The sequence below is a fragment of the Arachis hypogaea genome, chromosome 12 (genome assembly GCF_003086295.3).
Source record: "Arachis hypogaea cultivar Tifrunner chromosome 12, arahy.Tifrunner.gnm2.J5K5, whole genome shotgun sequence".
Taxonomy (NCBI): Eukaryota; Viridiplantae; Streptophyta; class Magnoliopsida; order Fabales; family Fabaceae; genus Arachis; species Arachis hypogaea.
In genome coordinates this window covers 9,908,599-9,925,352 of record NC_092047.1, presented here as the reverse complement: position 1 = coordinate 9,925,352, position 16,754 = coordinate 9,908,599, and the positions used below count along the sequence as shown (strand labels likewise).

Here is a 16,754-nt window from a genome sequence, read left to right as displayed (position 1 = left end):
GAGTCATCACCAGACGCAGCATACGTCCTCTCCACACCCGGTGCCTGAAATATGCGAACGCTGAAGTCGTCTCTGCCCTTGTGCTTGAACAGCAGAATGTTAAAGGGTTGTAGCTTGTAGTCATGATAAAACCTTTGCCATCCCCTCCCGAGAGTGATCTCTTTCAACCCCTTGGGGCTGCATGCAATCTTGTAAGTACGGTCTGACCCGTCGGCGACCGTGATGTAGATATGGTTGCTACCCTTGGGGAGGAGACCACTGGGTAATGGTAGACGCTGCAGATATGGGCATATCAAGACACAACGTAAGAGATAGAACAAAATGCAGAGAGGAGATTCAGAAATAATGGAAAGAACAGAAGAGCAAGCTTTAACCTACCATCGGTCGTGACGGCTCTCCTGCCGCTTTGATAACCCTAACGACGTCACCTTTCGCGTGTTCTTCGGCCATTTTCTCGTCCAGGCACCAACAGAGAAGAGGGGAATATTCTGAGTTAGGAGAACACCAACAGAGTAGGCAGCGTGTGAATCGAGCAGATATGAAGGGTGAATCCAATCTAATTAATTAATTTAGTCAGAGTTCCACCCCTTAGGATTGTGTGCCATCACCCTTCCATGAAGTCTTCTTCTACAAGCCAAAAAGTTTCGTGCCTCATGGGTCAGATGGGAATGTTTTTTTTTTTTTGTGCTTGTGTTAAGCGAGACTTTGGATTTTAAAACAATTTTGTCCTGGATCCGTCTCCATTAAAAGGCCATAACCAATCGTTACGCACAAAAAAACTCATGGAACCGTACATTGTGGGCATAAAGGAGGATATGAGTACGTAGTTGTTAGTGGGCTCAGGTTATTGCGTTGGCCTGGCCCATCAAAGCGTAAATCATCCCCTGGCGTTTAGTATGTTCCTTTTCACTGCACGAAAAAAAAAATCCTCACACGGCTGCGCAAGGAAGAGGAACACCAAGATAGTTATCGCATGTATAATAAGTTGTTGAACCGTTTAACAGCAATATTAATTTTCTGTATGATATTAATTGTCTGTATGATACGGTAAATGAAAAAAAATCCGAATGTTTATTCCGGTGTTGTAAAACTGATTTGCAAGGACATAACGCACCCGTAAATAGTTGCCAAAAATGTTCTGGGATCATGATTTGGAAACGTTAAATGCTAACGGCGCAATACGATTCCCTAATTTTGTTTAAACCGCTCAAACGACTTGTTTTATTTGGATGATTTATAGGCAGAGGGGCTGAGTTATCAGTAACTCCAAACAATTCACGATAAGTAGAGAACGAACCGATGAAAGTAGATATAATAATCGCTACAGACTTTTAACTAGCATTTCATAAGATCAAAAGGACGACCAAACAAACAAACTAGATAGATCATTCAGGGCTTCTGGCCTCGGCAAAAAACCAAAACAACATAAAGATATCACCCATGTGCACCGGGTCAAATACCTCCGTCACTGTGTTCAATCTGCACCGGTTGAATGCCTGCCTGGGGGCCAAAGATTTCTCCTTGGCCTCCAAAACATCGACGACCCTTTGAGCCAGGTCACGCCATTTTGAGCTTTCCGCCATCATCTCGTTTGCTTTGTCATACATTCGGCGAACGGTCGCTTCACAATGTTGCTGCTCCCTGCGCAACAACTTCTCCTCCCGACGGCGTGCCTTCTCCTCTTCCTCCAGTTGATCCTCCTTTTTCTTCAACTTGACCATTAAGTTCACCCTCTCGGACCCGGCCTCGAAGAGTTCATTTGAGATTTTTCGAAGCCTAGCCTCCCAAATTTCCTCCCTCCTGACAAGTTCGGCCTCAACGAGGTCACAATCCGCGGACTTCTCATATGTACGGACGATGTCGATCAAAGTGGAGATTGGGTGTTCTGTGAGGTCGACGGGACTAACGGCGTGGTCGGTGACGGTCTCCTTCGACGTTTTTTTGATAGTACACAGAGGAGAGAGCAGTGGATGGTGGCAGAAATAAGGAGGGGGATAAGGATAGACGGAGAGGTTAGAGAAGGAGTTACGGCAGAGAAGAACTGGGAAAGAAGCGATAGGAGAGATAGGGTTTGTCATTAAAGGGCACGTATACATATATAGTGTAAATTGGGAATCTGCTTCAAATACCTTTTTTTTTTTAGAAAATGAGTAATACTTCCTTTTTTTGGGAAAATAAATGATTTATATTTAAGGTAAAAGAAGAGATAACAAATTTAATGTAGTTTTAAATTTAAATTTAAAATTATTTTTCAGTGTTCAGGTTTTAAAATTACGTTTACGATGACTTCGATTCCCGTGCGAAACCCAAAAACGAAGTATCAGTTACAGTGGGCGTAAATGAAGGCGTACGTGGCACGGTACCTGACTTATCTGGTGAGCCATTTTGCAGTATATAAGTTCACTACCCAGCTTTCCTTCATCGTGTCTGGTGATCCATACTAACGACGGTCCTCCTGTAACCTTCCCCTTCCACCACCTATTCAATAAATTTAAATCAAATAGGATGAGATCTGGTGCAACTTCCGAGAAAGGCAGAATGGGAAAGAAGGCCGGATATGGGAGAAGGAAAGGGAAAGGGAAAGGGAAAGGGGTGCCCCCACGCGTCTGTCCGCTGACTCTTCTGCCTCGCGAAATATGGGAGAGAATTGCAGCAAGGGTTGCGTCGGCCTCGATCCAGGATCTGTTTAACATGCAGGCGACCTGCAAGGTGTTTTTGGACGCAGCCCGCTCATCTGCGGTGTAGAAGGTGGCCTCCATGGCGGAGCTACCCGTCGTGTTCGGTTATGCCTTGGAGGACCGTCCTGAAGATGGGTTCTTTTATAGAAGCGCCCGCACAGGAAATCCGGCCGCTATATTCCGTGTAGGGATTAGAGAATTCTGCTGGATGGGATGACACGTCGCTGGGGTCGGCACCCTGCTTGAGGCCGCCGATGCGGGTGACGTCCAAGCCCGCTACATGTGTGCGATGCTGCTATTGACGCCAGGAGTTGGGGACGAGGCAGACGCTGGCAGGGCGGTTGAAATGTATGCCAACGTACTGGCTGCTGGAAAAATCGAATTGTGCAGAGACTTCTTCGGGCAGTTGTTCGCAAATCCGCTGATTGGGGTGCACCCGTCGTATCCAGGGAAGCCCGTCGTCTGCCGGTCAAGCGTTTGCCCGACCCGCGGGACCATGGGAGCCGCCAACAATTCCTCGAGTGTGTTGTGCGTCCACTGCCTTGCCGAGTTCGAGGTGTTACATTTCTTTAGTCTGTTTACTTTCAGATGAAGTTTCGTTGTAACTAAAGTTGAATGTATTTCATTGTTAATGATTCGGGTGTTTGAGTTAGGTGGCCTTGTAAATCCCCGCTTTCGTGGATCAGATAAGTGACATATTCGAACCGATGCATATCACCGTGTTTAAACATTTAAACGGTCACACGCATAACCTTCGATAGAAGCACTATTTCATAACTTCATTAGCTAATAGGACAAGCGGAATATAAAAAAAAAACAAACACACCAGAACAGTTCAATATTAGCGTTGTGCCTAAACAGTACAATACTAGTCCTAAACATACATTGCCGGGGAGGGGAGGGGTCGGTTTACGGTGTCTCCATCCCGTTGTTGCACTGACCCCTAAGACCCGGGACTTCACCTGTCCAGCAAAACGTTGGCCAGCTGCCGTATGATTTCTGCCAGTTGAGTCCTGAGTTCCTGTCTCTCTCTCTCCATCTGGGATATACGGTACTCGATCGACGCAACAGCCCATTGTATGTCCTCAATCGATTGGCTGGCTGCAAGTAATGTAACTTTGTTAGCAACGTATTGATACCGACGCAGGTGACTACACGTGGGGTGTCGCAAGAACACATTTTTCGCTTACCCGATGCACCTGGTTCTACCGCGGGACTATTTCTCACCGTCGTATCATGCCGTTCACCTTGAACGACGAATCGATTGCACTCATACGGTGGCGGGAGCTCGCTGCCCAGACCCGGAATAGGCGGAGTCGTCGTCACCGTCGAATCGTGTCGTCCGCCGCGAACGAGTCGAGTGAACCCTGACGACGGCGGGAGCTCGCTGCCCATCTCCGTAACAGGCGATGCATTCACCTGGAAGTAGTCGTTCCAGGCGTTCACAGCCTCTTGGTAACACCGGTAACGAAGAAGCAGGTTCCGTGGAAATCCATCCACCTGAGCCGCTGCCGTCTCGCTGTCGGGGTATATTCCGGGTATCCTCCCTCTAAAGACGACGTACCAGATACCTTCTGTGCGCATTGCCATGAGACTGTTAGAGGAGATCTGGTACACCCTTAAGAGGGAGAGGTGGTTAGGGTTGATGGTAGAATATACAGTTTATGGGTTTTTCTCTCACCTGGAGGCTAAGAAATGGAAGAGTCAACAAATAAAGCAACTAGGCGAATAGTGGTGTACTTGCACCAGCAAAGAACAACTAAATAACATTTGTCTTATTCACCAATATTAAGGCTCCTTTAAATTCCTTCATTCTTGAGAATATTAGCCCCACCTAGGAAATGGAAATCCAGTTAATTACGATAAATGCTTCTTTAATCAATATAATTATTATACTATATGAACGCATCGGTAAACGAAAACATATAGGGAAACGTATGCGGTACTGAACCACGGGCAACCCCCCTCCCGCTATACCCCAACGGCAGTATATTAAAAGCAAAATGCCTCAAGGGCATCTACAAATTCATCCATCCTCCTTTTGTAATCTCCAATAATCCATCCATGAAGTCCCTCCAAATGGCCGGAAGTTCCCAAAAGGATAAAACGAAACTGGACGTATTCATTCAGCACGAGTGTCTGGCGAATCTTCTTCCGCTCGAAATATGGTCGATTATAGCCCTGATGGTTGCATCGAATTCGATTGAGGATCTGTTCAACATGCAGGCGACTTGCAGGTTATTTGCATCTGCATGCAATTCCGATGCCGTGTACAGGCATGCCTTGGTGTCGGTGTTGCCGATCGCTTGCTTCCTGGACTACTCTGGGACGCCTGCAATGACCTTTCTGCGTCGATGCGCCAGAGCGCGGAATCCGGCCGCTATGCTCCGCGTTAGGATGTCTCATTTATTCTGGTGTGGCCATCGCAGAGGTGGCATACGGACCCTGACCGAGGCAGCAGAGTTGGGTGATGTGGAGGCCTGCTACATCTCTGCAATGCTGCTTCTGTCGCTTGGTGACAAAACAGATGATGAGATCCGCCGTGGATTCGAATTTTTTTGCGTGGTTCGTGAGTCCGGTGCAGTCAAAAGGTGCAGGGAGGTCTTTACGCAGATGTTCGCCGGCCCGTGGTCCGATATACCCCCGGCGGACCCAAAAGAGCCCGTGTCATGCCGTTCTGGTAGTTTCCGTACCCGTGGGACCATTGGTGATGAGAGCGATTTGTCCAGTGTGGCGTGTGTGCAATGCCTGGCCGAGTACGAGGTGCGGAAGTGCTTGGGGACTTATTGCGTTTAAGTAGTTTTGTAAACCCCACGATGGAGATGCCGATCATGCTAATTGCTATGCGTACTGATGGTGTATTTTATTTTATTTTTGTAAATTTTTTTTATGCTAAAGTACAGTCTTTTCGATCAATTATCATGTGGAGTACACAGACGACGTAATTAATGCATATCTTGGCCATAACTTAGTCTGAATAATTCTTTCTTCTTGACTGGGATATGATCTGGACCTTGCACAATTGAATTGACGTTTGAATGGACAAAAGACTGTTTAGTCAATCAACCTTTTACACCATTGGAAGGTTTTTTTCTGGGGCTAGGTATTTAGACGGCGACAGTGAATTTATGCAAAACTGGTAACTTGGATAGGCAATAGGGAGTGACACCGTGACCGAAAGGAGTCATGTAAAAAATGGGTACGGGATAAATTTTTTATGAGCAATGATGATAATTGACGATGGTGTATAAAATCTGTACAGAGGTTGAACAATGATCATGCGGGTATGCTCAACTTGAACCACGTGTTTGTATTCGCATAATATAACAGTCCTTTAATGAACAAAATTTGCTTCAATGTTTTAAAGAGTTTTTTACTATGTAATTGCACTAAATGTATGTTTAGGGTTTTTTATACAACACGACAGAGAACTAATTTGAATTTTGTTTCGATAAATGGCTTCGTATTTTTTGTTCGTCCAAGCAATCTATTTTAAAAGAAGTGTTTCCTAGGATATAAAAAAAGGACACAGAGATTAAAGTATGCATAATTATATTATCAGGGTTTAAGTTCCACTGCAGAAGATCAAATGGGCGACAGAACAAACATAGGAAATAAAAGGATCATACAGGCCTCGACGGAGAACATGACATTCAGATATCTTGCATGTGCAGCAGGTCAAATTACTCCGGCCCCGTCTTCATTTTTACCGGCTGGATGACGACCCCGACGGAGCAAAAAGTTATGTTTTTCCTCCAAAACGTTGATCCTGCGTTCCAGGTCCCGCCACGGTAGAGCCTCCACCTGTTCCCGTTCACGGCGCTTGGCAACTTCTGCCTTTAATTCCTTTTCTATGACATCCAACTGGTGAAGGAGCAAATCATTTTTTCGCTGCTCTATTTTCAAATCCCTTTTAAGCCGTTGCCTTTGTTGTACCTCTTCATCCAGTTCATCCTTCTTTGCCTCGAAAATGAACTTGGCGGCCATCATCTCCACCTTCGCCTGCCTCAGTTCTGCGCCGGTCGTTACGAGTGCAGCCTTCAACCTCTCCTCCCTCCTGACCAGTGCGGCTTCAACGAGGTCATAATCTGCGAACTTTTCATCTACGCGGATGATGTCGATAAGTGCGTCGATCGAGAGATCCGCTAGGTCGTCTGGACTAATGGCGTGGTCGGTGACGGGTTCCTCCGACATTTTCTTGGGGGAAGAGGACGACATATGGCAGTAATAACGGAGAAGGGTGGACAGAGAGTTGAGAGGAGGAGTTACGACATGGAAGAAGTGAAGAATGGTTGGTACTTAGTACGGTTAGGGTTTGTCAATAACAGCCACGTATATTTATATTTATATATTATATTATGATGTAGGAAAAAAGTTGTTTGGTATCTTTTTTCCCGTAACTAATGTGTCCACATGTCAATAATGGGGCTTTATTTTCAGTAAAATAAAACATTAAATTAAATTACTTCGATGGATAAAAAAAGAAAGAAAACATAACATTTATTCAGCGAGTAATTAAGGTGGGCAACTAAAGCTGACATAAATATAACACGAATTTCGAATAGTGAACATTAAATTCTTGCGTTGTAAAATGAGTATTTCGTTCCTCCCCTGCTTATTAATTATCTTGTCTTTTCTATAACAATCGGTAAAGAAACGTACCACGCACTGAACCATTTTTTAAAAAATTCTAAAGATATAATAATAGCACAGAACGTTTCTTTAGTTGCCATGTGTCGTTTTGTTATTTTCCATAATCCCTGGCCCAAGTTGATTGCAAAATGGCTGGAGGTCCCGTGAAGATCTTAGTTAGTTTGACTTGGTAAAGGTTGATGGTGTAAATTGGTTTAGGGGTTTTCCCTCGCCTGGATGCTCAGAAGTGGAAAAGTAGAGGTGTACTGTCACGCGGACCCCACGTTCAGGATTAAGCGTGTACTTCAAGCCGAAGTAATCCAGAAGCAGGTGTGTAGGGATACCAGAGTCAGGGGTAGAGGTAGGTGTACTGCGTCCCACTTAGATAGAAAGAAAAAAGATTTGTTCTGTCAATCAACATGTTACATTGAATCCAAATAAATGGAAATAAAAAATTTTTCCTTTAATTCGAAGGTGATCTTTCACGGTTTTTTAATTGTTTCATCTGATGCTTCTCGATATTTAACCATTATCGATGAGCTTCATTAAAATTGCAAACAACAAAAATGTCTTTCACGTTTCCCATTTCCCATTTCCAAATATCGAGGCAAACATGAAAACGAGACTGCCCACCGCCGTTTGGCAGCCCAAGAAAGACACTTCTTCTTATACGTATATATAAATATGGGTATAAGTACATATATTAAATGTATTAATTATCCGGTATTATCCATAACGTTGGCCAACGAAACGACTGACGCGCTGAGTCGTAATAATTAATTATTGTCAGTATATAAAATAGGTATAATATATTATATACATATATATTTATAGATAAATTAACTTTTATATACATATATATTAACGTTTTGGAAATTGGTATTATCGCGATAAGTTAATAATTTCCGATTATCCTTCAACAACCACCCTCCTGCCTCTGTCGAGCCCTTGCAAATGGCTGGATCTTCCAAGACAAACAGAAAGGAAGGGAACGTGCGCGTCGAGCATGAATGTCCGCTGAATCTTCTTACTCGCGATATATGGGTGAAGATTGCCACTAAGGTTGCATCGAATTCGATTCATGATCTGTTCAACATGCAGGCGAGCTGCAAAGTTTTTCTGGATGCAGCGAGTTCCGAAGCTGTGTACCAACACGTGACGATGCGTGTTATACCGTTAGTGTCCTTTTTATTTTACCTTGACCGGCCGGAGAGGAGGTTCATCGATCGCTGCGTTGAGGCAGGAAATGCGGATGCTATACTCCGACAGGGGTTGACGGAGTATTTCTGGATTGCCGGCCGTGGCATTGGGATGGAACTGCTTTCTAGGGCCTGGACGGAGGGCTGCGTCGAAGCAGGTTACCTGTATGCCATGTTGCTACTGTGTGATCACGGGAAAGAAAAAGAAATGCAAAGGGGTGTTGAAATGTTAGAGTCTGTCCGTACTTTCAGAGACGTCGAAAGCTGTAGGTAGTTCTTCGCGGACATTTTCTGGGAGCGCTGGGTTAACGAGAGGCCATCGGATCCGGGAGATGCCGTGGCTTGTCGGTCCACCACTTGCACTACCCGCGGCAACATGGCTTGTGTGAATGATGTGTCCCATGTCTCGTGTGTGCACTGCCTGGCGGATTACGAGGTCAGGGTTTTCCTAGGGATGTTTAGATTTTAGTGAACGTGGTTGTTTATCAACGCTTGTCAATCTGCCCCCGAATGAATTGTTGTGGGGTTAGCGTTATGCAATCCGCCAAAACAATTACTAGCAACTGGCAAATTGTTAAGAATCTATTTCCTGGTTGAAAAAATGGTATTTTGATCCAATAAATTAACATAATTACGTCGCATTGTTGTTCACGAATTACTAATTAGCTTCACCCGAAAATAGAAAAAAAAAGGGTAACCACAAATGCTGCGGAAATTAGATGTGATTAAGAAAACCAAGTTTCGCGTAGGGGTTACAGAACATCAAAAGAACAGCTAAAGAAACAAAGCAAATAAATATTTGCAAATAGATTCCGTAGGTCATATATCCCCGACATCGTCTCCATTCTGCCCGGCGGTTTCCTGATAGTTTGAGCCGTGTGCCGTTGCCGGAGCTTGACCATACAATTGGCGGACCAATAACCCTAGCTTGATCTCCACAGCCTCGAGCCTGCCTTCCATTTCACGCCACGGTGCCATCTGTTGCTGTTCCCTTTGACGAAGATCGGAAACTTCCATTTTCAACGCGTTTGCTTTGTCTTCGAGTTCGCGAATGGTGGTTTGATGTTGTTCCACCTCCGTGCGCAACTTCTTTTCTAACCGGCGGCATTCATCCAGTTCATGCTTCCTTACACGATCCCTGACTTTCGCCGTGATTGCCTCCATCCTCGCCGTCCTTGCTTGGTCTTGTGTACTTTGAAGATTATCACTTAAAAACCTCATCCTCCGTTGGAGGGTGTCGATCAGATCTGCGGTCGGAGGTTCCTCGAGGTCGCCGGGACTAATGGCGTGGTCGTTGAGGGATTCCTGCAACATTTTCTCGGATGAAGACGGGGAGGTCTGCTAGACGACGAAAGCCCTTCAAGCAATGATTTTTTCTCCCGGCAGAGAGGTTAGAGATAAAGGTAAGTATAATAGGAACTGACGAATGGTTATGACTTGTGACGGACTTGTGCATTGATATACATTAATCAAAATCAAAATTTAAGTTACGAATAAATAAATTAATACATTTTAATGTGGTTAATTAATGTACGTCTGCTATTCCTTGAAAAGTGAAGATAATAATGCCCCTGGTGGTTTTCTCGATAAGGAAAGGGAAGAAAAACCCTGGGGAATCGTGTGCTGCATCGCTTGCGCAGAATTTGCAATAAATGCAAATCTTCGTAATTTGACGTTAGATTAGACACGACGGGCTGAAGGGCTATAGACTGCTATGAATAACGTGGCAGACGGGACTGGCGGTGAGTTTATTAAAAAAATGATTACTTGGCTAGCCAATGGGGAGTCACCGAATGGGAGGTCAGTAACGGAAACAATTGTATTTTCCATAAATAAAATTTTGTATACGAAACAGAAAACACATAAATAAAACGAGTCATCCAGCGGCAAAAATCATTACATACTACATAATACATATATTAGATAGGATAACCAAAAAAATATTGAGAACACAATCCTATCCTATTAGTCAAAGAGGTGGACAAACAGGATCAACTCATAATCTGCCCGACAATGCACGCACGGAATATGAGCAGCACCTCCATTACCGTCGTTTACGTCCCACCCTCTACCATAGCGTTGATGGCGGTAAATAGCACCCATGTTTCCACGACATGGACATGCATGCGAAGAACAGACTAAATTCTCTGCGTTTAGCATTGGCAGGCGACGCAGGTGTGTCCACGTCCCCTGGATAACGCCGCGGAACACCAATTTGCAGATTGTTAAGGCACCAGCCGCCTCAAGCACACGAAATATTTGTAAGCCCTTGTTCTTTGACTCGAAGTCATCGCGTAGCATCAGTATCATCGACACCGTGTACTGTGCTACCGAATGGCCCTGGGCTGCGACAACGTGCATCGTTTTCATCCCCGCAAGACGACTCCCGCCGAGGAAAAGGTCAGACACAGCAGACCGAAACATAACTTCCAGGTTCCCGCTCTGCCTGCATCGCGCTAAGAAGTTTCTTCCCACCTGGTGCATGGGACTCAAACTCCACCACCGTTGGTCCCAAATTGGAATCGAGGCGAATCGGTAAACGATATCCTCCTCCCTTGTGTTGCGTGCAGCGGTGCACGACATCCTGAGACTGCACAAGTCCCTGACGGACTGTGCTGCGGTCCTCCCGGCAATTAAGGTCCAAACATCGTGGGGGAGGTTGGCGGGGCCTGTCGGACGATACATCTCCTTTTCTTGTATTGAATGCATGAGACAATTGATGAATGGGCCGTTATGTGTAAGCAGTGGACAACACAAAGGCTCCAAGCAGTTATCGCAAAGGCTGTTGTTTACGGTGTCCGACTGTCCGTCTTTATAGTCACCCGGTGCCGTTTGCGATCGAATCCCATCGGTTGTGTACCGTGCTTCTACACCAACTCAGCCACACTCACATCGATTAGGGAGCCTGCCGCTTCATTCCCATCGCCTCGCACACGGCTTCCTTAGCAAACACGTCCCTTGTATTCAGAGTTCTTTTTGTTGATTTTTTTTTAAACTTTCCGGTCATTAACTTTATGACTTTCGTTTTGTCCATTTTGTCGCTTGGGGATTCCCAATTTATTTTTTTTCTCTATATGTTTTGTAGTACCCTGTCAATATATCCCATAATAAGTATCGGTTTAACCAAAGAACAGTTTGCCTGTTATCCGTAGGGATTTATAAACGAGTAATCGGGTAGATAATATAAATCTGTCAAATTCTTACATCATGGATATATAAAAAACAAACCATTCATTAAACAATATGTCAATACTAAACCTAATATTATGCGTCAATACTAAGCCAAAATATTATACGTCAATACTAAACCTAATATGCATGACAATCCTAAACCCTAGGAATGTCTACGTATCGTTCCACCTCGTAGTCGGCGCGACAGCGAATGTACCGAATATGGTCGGCGCCTCCGACACCGTAGACGGAGCCCCGCTCTGCCGCCCTCCGGCGGTAGTCATAGAGAAGACCCATATGGCCTCGGGTCATGCATCTGGTCGAGTCACAGACCGTATGTTCTTCTCCCCTTTTCGGCATATGGACTTCATCCGGCCAAGAAATTATGAGGACCACGAAGCAACTCGAGTAACATGCGGGGAGTAAGTCACCCGCTTCGAGCGTGCAAAATAGTTCCAAACCTTCTTTTTTGGCCTCGCAGTCGTCCATTCGGATGAGCAACTCCATTGAAAGTGCGTACTGACGATTGGATTTTTGACGGTTTAGAATTTCACAAATGAAATCTCGTTGCAAGTATAGTTTCTAAACCAATCACTAATCCTTTCATACAAAAAGTTGTTTGTCACTAGTACAAACCCCTAAAATTTATAAACCGAAGTATTGGACCTCGGGTCGTTCTCCCTAGGAATTACAATAAAGTGTCTTGTTATTGGTTATGAGTTATTTTGGGGTTTTGGATAAGAAGCATGAAAAGTAAATGGCAATGAAAATAAACTAAAAACTATAAAAGTCTCTTGGAAAGGTGTGAGAACTAGAAGTCCTATCCTAGTTATCCTTTTCAATTGTGATGAGAATTGTTCATTGCTACCACTTAGTTAACTCTTACTAATTAAAGGAAAGTCAAGTGGATGAATTGACTTGAGCCACAAGTCCTAGCCAACTCCCAAGGAAAGACTAGCTTTAGTGCACTCCAAACCAATTAGCAATTTCTCCAATTATCAATCAACAAAGGAATTAGATAACTCAAGTGTCACTAATTACTCTACCTAGGCCAAGAGGAGCAAAATCTATACTAAAATCCAACCAAGCATTTCATCAAACACTTGGAAGGCACAAAAGAAAAGTATAGTCAATCACAACAAGAATGAATTCTAACTACAATTGAATACAAAGGATCAACAACAACAACCAAGAAAATCACAATTATCATGAATTACCTCAAATTGCATTATTAAAAGGAAATAAAGAGAACAAGAGTATCTCGATTACAAAATCTAGAAACAAAATAAGAGAAATTACAACAAGAGAATAGGGAGAGAGAGAAGAACCAAAGTGTATCAATCATCAATTGAAGGTAGAAGTAGAAGGAGACTTGAATTAAACCTAGAACTATGAGATCCTAATCTAACCCTAATTCCTAATCCTAATTCTAGAGAGAAGAGAGAGCTTCTCTCTCTAAAACTCTAAACTAAAAGTGATTATTGGTCCAAAAGTGATGATAATAATGATCATGATGCCTTCCCCTTAATCCTTCATCCTTTTATTCCTTTCCCTTAGCAATTTGGCGCCAAAAATGGGTTCAGAAACCCTCTCAAATCGCCAGGCACGTGTTGCATTTAATGAGGTCATGTGCCATCATCGACGCGTGCGCACACGGTACGCGTGCGCACACGGTACGCGTGCGCGTCCCTGGCTAATTCTGTGATGTGCGCGCGAGCGCCTTGTGCGCGTGCGCGTGCATGGCTGACTTTGCTTCTTTGACTTTTTATGTTTCTCTCCACTTGTATGCTTCCTTCCTTGCTTCCTTTGATCCATGCCTAGCCTATTTCAGTCCTGGAGTTACTAGCAAACACATCAAGGCATCTTATGGAATCAAAGAAGAACTAGAATTCATCAAAATAAGGCTTAAAGAGCATGTTTTTACACTTAAGCACAAATATGGGAGAGATAACAAAATCATGCTAATTCCTAGGCTAAATGTGACAAAAGGTTATCAAAATACTCTAAATTCAATGCAAAACAAACCGTCAAATTGGGGTTTGTCACGTACTTGGCAGCGTCCACCCCATTGCTTGCTGCATTCTGCAGCATTTCCCATCCGATGGCGTGGTTACGTCGTATGTAGAGCTCCCGCAGCGCCTCCCGAAACAGAAGCTCCGGGTGACCAATCTCAATGCACCTCTCAAAAAATCTTCGCCCTACAGGGTCCCGTATCCACAACCAATTCATCTCATGCGGGGGTGGTATGGCAACCATCCTGAGCACAGTATCCCCGTCGCCTACATCACGCGCAACGCAACACGTCATACGGAACCTGCACAGGTCCACAATGGAGTTCGTCACGACTTTAATGGCTATGGCTAACCAAACGTCGCGGGGTAGTTCGAAGGCGGTAGACAAACGCTCCATTGTAACTTCACGTTGGACGAGAGACTGGCAGTGTATATGCTTAAGACGGTGTTATCCAGTGGTGTTGAGAATAGGCATGCTAGTATATTTATGGTTGAGGATCGCCCTTTGGAATCTAGTTCCCTCAGACTTAATCGACGCATCTTTTGCTTGGCGAAATCCATTATCGTTTTTCCAAAAAAAAATAAAATAAAATAAAAAAACCTTCTATGCCCTTGCGTTGTCAACAGAAATAACATTATTAATTGAGGGCATTTATTAGATTTGTTGTTACGCGCCGGTGCAGATTTACTCGATGGTTAGGAGGGTTAAAATAAAATCTAATTAAAATATATTTTAACTAATCGTCATCGCATTCATTCATATGTATATATATAATTAACGAAGATTAGTCTTGGAAACTTCAACAGACATCCATGCAGGAAATACCAAACATGAAAGGAAAGGCCGTAAACACACAAAGTCTTAATTTGCGAGTATGATGAACTTAAATTGGCACGCATGCTCGCAGTGAACCCAAATAAAAAACTAGAGAAGGAAGCAACCTAATACTAACTTGGCCATGGGGACATAGGCGTCATAGCTGGCTGAACCATGTATCCTACGCAGTACCAGGCGGTCGACTCAGGTGTTCTTCTTTGATTTCGTCCGCCATAACTCTGCCTTGCTCAATACACGATCCCTGAGTTTGTTGAATGGTGTGCTGGTCAGGTTCACCGCAGTTGTCGCCCTGATCTCGTTCTCCCGTAACTGCAAACGGTAAACGATCGGATTTAATGTGTCCCTATGATATAATAGTCGTAATCTACGTTTTTATTTGAGCATACTTACAATCCCGTCCATGATCGGGTTGAATTTCTCCCCCATGTTGAGCCACCCAATGACCCATATCCCGGAGTTCATGCTAAATGTTGGTCGGACGAATAGACAGTAACCATCAGTATGTATTCCGGAAAAAAAAAATGCTTCACTCTCATACATGCATGTTTCACTTTGTGATAACGTACCTCTGCCCATAATTTGGTATCCCTACGGGGCTCTTTATCTGGAAATCTCTGAAGTTGCTTGGTAAGTTCATTAAGTGCTTCTCGTAAACTGCCTGTGTCACATTGTATAAGACCCTTGCCTGCACGAACCGCGAAACATGGGTCAGAAGGCTATTATGCACGTCGTGTTCCATGCTATGCCAAATTAAATTAAAGACTACAATCAAAATGGTTGCATGGTATGCCAAATTAAAGTAAAGACGAAAATCAAAGTTGTCTGGTAACCGTTTTCCAGAGCCGGTCTTCCCGGTAAGGCGTCTCGAACTGGTTCGGCGATGAATCGAGGTTGTAAATTGCCCGGTCTTTGAAAGACACGAGCATCAGAAACCAATGGCCCAAGGCGTCCTGCATGGGGACATAAATCTGCACAAAATAAAAATGTATAGTTAATCCACTTAAGACACTTGTTCGTGGTTTAGGTTTCGATTAACAAATGGTACTCCGTCAACAGACAAATTCAAGGAATCGGGATGGCCTCATCCATTTCTCCATGTAACGATTGAGCATTAGCTCCGTCGTCTCCCCGTTCAGAATATCATCCTACAAAGACAACATTGACGAATAAAATAAGTCGTGTTCTATAAGTATCAGAGCGCGAACGACTGTTAATGAGCGTTAATGGCGCAATGATTCATTTCGAGTACCAACAGTAGATAGAGTTAAGTTACCGAGACACACGGCGGAAGGCACCAGTACGATGGGGATGTGGCAAGGATCTCAGCACCGGTCATTGTCATGGCAACCATATGTATGATCTGGTAACAAATAGCAGCAAAAAAAAAACCCGATGAAGTATCGCGGTACGTTATGCGTGTTGTTTCACCTATTTAACGCGCGTATGTTTCTCATGTACCAAAAAAAATAAAAAAACGCAAAATTTTCGAAGAAGGGAACCCATTTTTGGAGACTCAAAAACTCCCGCCAGTAAAGAACCGGAAACCATCAAAGAAATCACAGGCGAGGTATGACAATGCCGACAATCGCTGATTGCCGCTTCTTCAGATTCATAATCCCCAACACGGAGAATCAATTTGTAAGTTTTCAGTTGTTTTTGTTCTACTACTCTATCCCCAGGCCCCGCATGCAAGCCCACATCAATATCGATTTCTTACTCGTGCAGAGAATGCCGGCGCCCTTCTCCAACGCTGCCCGGGAGAACATGAGCAACCCCGTCGAGATAAGCACCACAAATGGTCAGTCGTGGAGCATCTACTGGATTGTCGAGGAGGAGCATCCGCATCGAATCGTCTTCACCGGAGGGTGGCGAGCCTTTTACGAACACTACCATCTTCGAATCGATAACACAATGCTATTTTCGTATCACCAACCAAAGTTTTTCTACGTCGCCATCCATGACGCAAGATACTGCGAGATCAACTATGGAAGGTAACAAGATTATTCTAGCGGGTTTTCTGTATGCACTCGGCTAAGTCGTTTGTTTTATGCTGTTTTACGTTGTACTAGAAACTTGCGTAACGGAAGTCTTCCAGCAATCCCCGCACATGGCAACTATACAGTCCAGTTCTTCGCGATAATCCCAGTGAACGACCCTGATACACTGGTATAGACGCCAATTTCAATTCCTTTACTACCTGCAATCATCGATCCATCCATGTGTG

General features: G+C 44.2%; 2 protein-coding genes across 2 annotated transcripts; one reads left to right on the top strand and one right to left on the bottom strand.

Annotated features, from left to right (window-relative positions):
• Positions 1-4,742: 4,742 nt before the first annotated feature.
• Positions 4,743-5,474, top strand: LOC112729652 (putative F-box protein At1g67623). Its single transcript, XM_025779818.1, has one exon. The coding sequence runs from the start codon at positions 4,743-4,745 to the stop codon at positions 5,472-5,474; it is 732 nt and encodes a 243-aa protein (XP_025635603.1).
• A 5,000-nt stretch (positions 5,475-10,474) lies between these two features.
• LOC140176618 (putative F-box protein At1g67623) lies at positions 10,475-11,194 on the bottom strand. The gene has a single exon (XM_072208147.1). The coding sequence runs from the start codon at positions 11,192-11,194 to the stop codon at positions 10,475-10,477; it is 720 nt and encodes a 239-aa protein (XP_072064248.1).
• Between the last annotated feature and the right edge of the window lie 5,560 nt (positions 11,195-16,754).

Bases quoted from the DNA above. Each gene is read 5' to 3' on its own strand.
- LOC112729652 (XM_025779818.1), top strand. From the start codon at position 4,743: ATGAAGTCCCTCCAAATGGCCGGAAGTTCCCAAAAGGATAAAACGAAA.
- LOC140176618 (XM_072208147.1), bottom strand. From the start codon at position 11,194: ATGTATCGTCCGACAGGCCCCGCCAACCTCCCCCACGATGTTTGGACC.